The sequence below is a fragment of the Meriones unguiculatus genome, chromosome 18, assembly GCF_030254825.1.
Source record: "Meriones unguiculatus strain TT.TT164.6M chromosome 18, Bangor_MerUng_6.1, whole genome shotgun sequence".
NCBI classification, from domain to species: domain Eukaryota; kingdom Metazoa; phylum Chordata; class Mammalia; order Rodentia; family Muridae; genus Meriones; species Meriones unguiculatus.
Genome location: NC_083365.1, coordinates 65,443,416 through 65,451,035, shown reverse-complemented (window position 1 = coordinate 65,451,035; position 7,620 = coordinate 65,443,416). Strand labels below are relative to the sequence as shown.

Genomic DNA, 7,620 nt, shown 5'->3' with positions numbered 1-7,620 from the left:
CAAACCCGTTGCGTTATCTGCACAGGTATTTAAAAGCTAGTAGTGAGCCATGGATAAGGCGGGCCCAGGCCCTGGGTAGGCACCCGGTCCGCACAGCACAGGAGCACACCTGGAGAGCGCCTGTCCAGCAGAGGGAGGGCAGCTTGCCAGGAAGCAGGAAGTCAGATCAGCGGTCCCCCAGACACAGGGTAGGGGGTTTCAAGGCCCTGGATAGTCAGATAGATAGGGAGGTGAACATAGTTCTGGGTGCTGTGAAAAGTCCTTTAGGGTCTAGGTGCTCTGAACAGAGTCCTTTGGGGAGGTGGAGGCAAGGCAAGGCAGCTGCAGCTGTCAGGGTTCAGAGAGCGGCAGGGGGCGCAGTCGCCCTCCATGAGGTGGTGGTGGCATGCGAGTCTCCTCAGTATTTCGGGCAGCAGTCTTCAGATTGAGCCCAAGGGACCTGTGAAATGATTGTATTCTTTCTATTTAGATTGAAGAAGGGCAGTGCCGTTTGAGGCTAGCCCTTTGTGAGTATAGTGAGGAAATCAGGCAATATTCTGGAATGGTCCAGTTACAGTGGGGCCGTGGTGATGATCTGTGGGGCAGAGAACTCCAGAAGAGTCTTTCTAACTGCATTAGGCATAAGAGAACTCCTAAGTAACCTGACCAGGTTGCAAGTCTACAAGGCAGTAGCTACAAACAACACCGAGGCATCCTAGTGAAGGGTGACAGGGATTCTCATTAGTGAAATCTTAAGAGACAGGATTTTTTGGTTTTTAACCAAAAGTAAGGTCTGGTCCTGCTATGTTTTGAGCCCAAGTCAGTCAATAATAGCAAATCCCTTAAAATGCACCCCTGTATTTTCTGAACAGCAGCAGAGGGACAGTTAGATATATGAGCCACTCACAACACACACACATGCACGCACGCACACGCACACGCACACACGCACACACGCGCACACACACACACACACACACACACACACACACACACACACACACACAGATTAGGGGCTTCATTTTCAGTGTCTATTTCCTAATACAGCATGGATCTTTCCTAATATCCCTATGTCTTTTTTGAGTGATTGTTTTTTTTGAGACAAGGTCTCACTATATAGCCCTGGCTGTTCTCGAACTCACAGAGATCCGCCTGCCTCTGCCTCCTGAGTGCTGGGATTAAAGGCCTGTGCCACCATGTCTGACTCTATCATTTGGGGGTCAGAGAAACAGACCATTGAGAATTCATGTGCCCAATCTCTGCTTTCAGCTCTGGTAGTGGGCTCCGCATTGGAAAAATGCATGCTTTGAGAAAATTAACACCCCAAAGAGTCTTTGACGGGCATGTGACCCATCTCTATAACCCTAGCACTTGGGAGGCTGAGGCAGGAGGACACCAAGTCCAAGGCCAGCCTAGGAAAGTTTGCATGATTGCATTAAGAATTGTCATTTGGCTTAAGAATTGTATTCAAAATATATTTAGCCAGACTCTACCTCAGCTGCTTTATCAAGACCTTCAAGAGGTAAGGCCAAGGATTTCCTGGAAACGCAATGCAAGTCTGGTTCCAATCTTGGCATTCTGCAGTCACCCTTTATTTAATGCAACCATGAAAACTTTGGTGGCATTACTGATTCTATTCCCAAAGGCAGGGAAGTTTGCTCCTGCTTGCCCTTGTGTTTGCCATGAGGCCAGCTCCAGGTTGTTGTCTTTTTCTTGCCCAGACTACAGTCCCACTTTGACAAGATCTCTAAGACTCAACCTAAAGACACACACAGCCTTTCTCGGCGTCAGATGGAAACCAGGTGGGGGTCTTGTCCCATCTGAGCACACTCTAAGAACATAAGCATAAAGAACACACAGCAATACCCCAAACCACCCCCCACCCCCAAGTCTGTATGGACTGAAAACTCGGCTACTGTGTACGGAGCACTGGCTGGAGAGCTCTAGTTCCGAAGAACGGTGCCCTCCATGGTTTGGTGATGTCAGCAGGTGGTGCAAGACACGTGTAAGTATGGCTCTTCATTTCTCAGTCCGTTTGTTTTAGGGAGACTGCATAACAGGCCTTGCTTCCGTTACATTCAATATCAGCAAAATTCTACACAAAAGCTGGAAGGGACCAAAATACTGATTGTAATAAATTATGTGAGGCCTCCTTGAATGACTGGGCAGCTGATGGGGCTCCTGAGAGGCACCACCAATGTGTGTTCTGCACAGACTGGCACGGCCACTAGCTGTGTGTGGACACATCAGAGGAGGAGCTGCTGTTGCTGTTGGTGGTCTGGGCCCTCTTTATATATAAGTTCAGCAGCTTCATCTGTAGAGAGAAGACAAAGAGGAGTGAGTGAGCAGGGGAAACCAGCAAGACGCAGGAGAGGCCAGCAATCCGGTGATGTCAGAGGACAACCGGCTTCTGCAGCAAACACTGATGGTATGCTCTTGACTGGGCAAGGAGGCCAAGGTCTAGGGACACAGTGAGAAATTAAAAAGAGCAGGTGACATGAAGGACAGGTTGTAGGGGCTGACGAGGAAGGTACATGGGGCAGAGCCAACACAGCACAGGGAGAGACCTAGATGACCTCCACACCTGTGCTGCAGCTGCTCCTTCCCCCAGCTCCCTTCCTACAGACTCCTATGAAGCCAGCCACACCAGAGGTTATTGTGGTTGACCACACAAAGCCCAGCATGGCTTTGGTTTTGACTTTACCCAGTACTACAAAACCAAAAGAAAAAAAAAAAGTTAAGCTTGGTGTGATGGCTCATGCCTGTGGCAGGAGGACAAGTTTGAGGCCAGTCTGGGCTCCAGAGCTGCACCTTATCACAAAAATTCAAAATACTGGAGTCAGTGAGATGGCTCAGTGGACTAAAGCACTTTTCCAGAGCCTGATGACCTGAATTTGATTCTTAGGACCCATGGTGGAAGGAGAACCAATTGAAAATGCAGTCTTCTGATTTACCCACACGTGCCATGCCTGCTTACACTTACACACGCACAGACACGCGAGTGTTCCCCAGCAAAACCTAAACCAATACAAAGGAAACCAAAGCAAACCACATGGCCCTGGGATGAAGACTTATATAGACTTGCTTCAGTGGAATGACACAGACTGCAGAGGGAAACCTTCACAGTGATACTCAGGGGTTTTGACAATCAATGGTGTCAAAACTGTGAGGAAAAGAGGTTTTTTTTTTTTTTTTTTTGTTCAAATAGCAAACAATGCTGGCAGATGGACAGCTTTCAGCCACAGAATGAAGTTGAACCTTATCTAACACCATAGGCAAAAATTAACCCAAATGGAGCCAACTAGGGATCTGATAGCAGGGAAGTCATAATGACAATGTGGTTCACATACACAGTGGAATTTTTTCCTCCGTAAGAATGACAAAGTTGTGTCATTTGCAGGAAAATGGATGCAAGAGGAGTGTTAGTCATATTAAGGGAATTAAAGAGTCTCAGAAAGACTAACACTCCTCTCGTATGTGGTTCCTAGAGCTGTCATGAGAATAGAAAATCATGTACATATGGCATGACACGGAGGCAGAAGCAAAGCTGCCTGGGGTAGGAGCACAAAGAGGACAGACAGGAGGGGAGTGAATCACAGGCCTGAATCTACAAGATCTAAGAGCTTAAAAATCTAAAACTCTTACATGAAAGCTGGACAGCAGCTTCCTGAGAGTGGATGTGGAAACAGGTTCTAGAATGGAACCCCAAAGGTTCAACAATGACAACAACAAAACACAAGTTCACTTCTTGAAATTAAAAACTGTGTGAACCAAGGAACAATCAACAGAGCAGGAATCTAATTCATACAAGACATGTGTAAACCACATGTATCAAAAAGGGCTGGGTAATATGCTTAGATTAATTCATTTGTCAGTCTAACCCACTTTATGAGCAGGGCCTTGATGGTACTCACTGTAGCCAATCTACCTCTGAATGCCTGTGAAGGATGAGGGAGAAAGGACGGTTTTTGTCTTTTTTTCCCCCAGAGCTGAGGACCGAACCCAGGGCCTAGCACTTGTACCACTGAGCTAAATCCCTAACCCCGAAAGGGCGGTTTTTGATCGCGCTACGTGACTACCATTTTTCATCAACAGTAAGAGAACAATTGGAGCAGGTATGGTGTCCCACACCTTTAATCTCAGCACAGATCTGTCTGGGGGTCACAGCAGATCTCTGAGTTTCAGGCCAGCTGTGTTTACACAGTGACCTCTAGACAACCAATTTAGGATATAGAAACCCTGTCTTAAAAAAGAAAAAAGAAAGAACGAAAGAAAGAAAAAAAAAGACAATCTGATCAGAGTCTTGGCAAGAAGGAGAGGGAGGTGTGAGGGTAGGAGAATGTGGAGACTGGGTCACGTGGGTGAATCTATTTTATCCATCCATCCATCCATCCATCCATCCATCCACCCACCCACCCACCCACCCACCCACCCACCCACCCACCCACCCACCCACCCACCCATCCATCCATCCATCCATCCATCCATCCATCCATCCATCTATCTATCTATCTATCTATCTATCTATCTATGTTAAGGTAAGGCAAATCTATTCATCCATCCACCCATCCACATAGCCAGCATCACATGTAACTCAGGCTAGCCTTTAATTCCCCATGTAGCTGAAGATGATCTTGAACTTTTGATCCTTTTGCCTCCACCTCCCAAGCACTGGGATTACAGGCGGAAAAACCAAACCCAGTTAGTTTGTGCAGTGCTGGGGACGGAACACAGGGCTTTGTGCATGTTGAACAAACGCTTCCCACCCCAGCATAACTCATACACACTTTTGTCCGTTGCCTCTTTCCTTCTGTCTTCAGAGTATCTCCGCTGCACTAGTGGTTCTTGACTTGGGATGGCTTTGTCTTAGGGGACATCTGACCATGCATAGAGCCATTAAGGGTAATGACCTCACAACCAAGGGGAGAGCTACTAACATCTAGATGGTGGTTGGGGTTGCTGGCTATCAAACTTCTAACATCACACAGCTGAGCTTCCATAAGCAGGTGGTCCCCAGGGTGGGGGGGAAGAGGCTAGCGCCACACTGGCTACGATGCATTCCAGTGGTGCCATGGTGGCAGCTGAAGTCAAAGGAAGCACTGTCCTACAAACTTCTTCTCAGACAGGGAGCAGGGCACACACGGTAGTCACTGTGCACCCTAGCAGGCTAGAGGGAATTTTTGTCCCTTCAGGGCATCCTGTCTTTGGGCAGGGTACAGAGCTGCTTGAATTCTGGGGAAGTGAGGCTCTGGCTATGGTGTTCCCCAGCTGTGCTAAAGTGGCAGCTTAATGTGGAACACACCTCACTGGGAAGTTGCTCTCACAAGAAGCAGGGCCACAAGGCCCTGACTCCCTGCTCTTCACTGGCATACCAAGTGTACGGAGCAGTGCCCGGCAAGCAACAGGCGCAGGGCGAGGCTGCCTTCCTACTGCTCATGTCCACCAGGCACTCAGCTCCAACTCAGAAATTTGTTCAAGAATGAGGCAATCTTAACATAACTTATTGTATGTGTGTGTGTGTGTGTGTGTGTGCATATGGACATGCCACAGAATGTATGTGGAGGTCGTAGCTCTCCTCCCTCCTGTATGTGGGTTCCAGGGACTGAACTCAGGCTTCCAGGCTTCATGGCAGGCACTTCACCCACTGAATCAGCTTGCCCACCCTGAGGTAAATCTCTTTAGTGATTCCCTGGGGGCTTGGGTATCAGGGAAACTTGGCCTCTGAGCAAGGTTTTCTTCCTTCAGTAAATATGCTGGAAGCTAGGTTTTCTTTTCAAAACCAGTTAGAATGGATTGTGATGCGTCATTCAGTACTGCCTTCCCTTGGCTTTAATGCACAGCCAGTCATCTGCACCTTAGGGAAAATGCCTTCTGAAAGTCAGACTGCTAACCACATCAGTGAAAAGAGCTGCCGCCAAGGGGCTCACCACGAGCTGCGGCCCAGGTGAGGGCAACGGCAGGTCTACACATACCTTGCTCCCCGTGAGCTGTGCGAGGTGAGGTTTCAGATCTTCTCCAATTACGGAATAGATTGCCACTAAACAAAACACGCTGGCCTTCCGTACACTGCTCTCCGTGTTGTCGTAACCCTAGAGAGCCAAAGAGGAGCACAGAGAGGAAAAGATTAGGGCTCTGCCTCCCAGGCAGGGCCTCAGCACTTCCACACATGCCCTTGGAGTGCAGCCTGGACTTGTCAGGAACCACCACACAGATCCGCCAGGGACTCCAGAGAGCTTTTGCATTGGAGGGTCAAAGTGGCTGGCTGCAGGGGACACAGGTACCAGGGTACCAGGTGGGTTGCCTTGTTAACAGTGCTGATGCTACAGACGGCCAAAGGGTTAGAAAGAGAAGACCCCTGGGGAGCTGTGGAGAAACAAGCCCTTCATCCAGACTCCTCTTGGTGGTGGAGCAAACTGCCTGAGTAGAAATGGCTTAAAAGAGAAGAGAAGGCCAGGGAGATAGTCAGTAGGCAAAGGCATGTACTGCCACACTTGACAAATGATAACCAGCATGCACAGCGTGAGAGGAGAAAATGGAGTTCCTCAAGTGGTCCTCTGTCCAATAAGCATGCGTGTGCATACGCACACACGCGCGCGCACACACACACACACACACACACACACACACACACACACACACACACACACATTTTAAAAATACCATCACTCATTTCTAAAAGCAAGATTTCTCTACTGTGCAGGACTTCCTGTGTCCCCAATGTCCCATTCAAAATGGGGGCCATGTGCTTTGCTACAGGGAGCCCTGGGAGCTGTGCAGCCTTTGTGTCTTTCCCTCTGTATGGGATAATTTAGTCTTCAACATTAAGTCCAAACAAACCCTTGCAAACAGCAAACAGCAGCCTTAGTGAAATGGGAAGTTAGTTTCTCTACCTTCCTTCACTGATGGCCACACTCAGGTCGACCCTGTGCCGAGTGAACTACATTCTCAGCTCCTTCCTCACACTCTTTAAGACGTGCAGAAACTAGCTGCCACATGGCTGACCGAGCAGCTCTGATCTCTGGAGCCAGAGAAGACCCTCACTGTCAGCTGCCGCTGTTTTGTGGCAGGCTGGGAAGCCTCTGGAGCAGGCGTGCCCGTCAGTCTGCCCAGCTCACTGCCTCTTGTGAGAGCTCCAGCAAGCACAGACACAGGAGAGCAAAGTACGCATGAAGTACACTCCATGGGCCCCCTTGGCCCAGGGCTGATCACATGAGGTATGCCACAGGCGTTTGTTGACACAAAGAACAACATATGTTTACACTAGCCAGAAGGCTCATTCCTTGAACCACAGGGGCTGATCTGGTCTATCAGCTATCTTCTGCTGCCTACAGACGCAAATAGGCTAACAAGATGTGTTTGTGTAAGACTTGGCCTGTCAACATCCTGTCACAGCAGTAAGAGAAGAGCTCACGAGGGCCCTGACCAAGGATCTAGGCAGTTGCTGGGAAAGAGAGAGAGACGCTTTCTTCAATGGTGCAGCCACTGGCAAGGTGCTCATCTTCCTGTGGACAACCCCTACCCATACTCCTGTAAGCAACCCTTACGACACTCACCAGCTTGTCAAGAAATAGAAATGGACTTCTAGTCTGTCTCTAGCGGTGTTTGTTCTTGAGATCCTCTGCCACATTAACAGAAGACACG

The 7,620-nt window shown here is 48.9% G+C and overlaps 1 protein-coding gene across 1 annotated transcript in view; it reads right to left on the bottom strand.

The window, feature by feature from the left end:
• Positions 1 to 1,066: 1,066 nt before the first annotated feature.
• The window catches only part of Clasp1 (cytoplasmic linker associated protein 1), a 219,296-nt gene continuing 212,742 nt past the window's right edge, over positions 1,067 to 7,620 (bottom strand). The window contains exons 42-43 of the mRNA XM_060371639.1: positions 5,952 to 6,068; positions 1,067 to 2,293 (exon numbers count right to left, since the gene is read on the bottom strand). Of these exons, the coding sequence (XP_060227622.1) occupies positions 2,207 to 2,293; positions 5,952 to 6,068 (204 nt within the window). The 3' untranslated portion in view covers positions 1,067 to 2,206. The remainder of the gene's footprint in view (positions 2,294 to 5,951; positions 6,069 to 7,620) is intronic.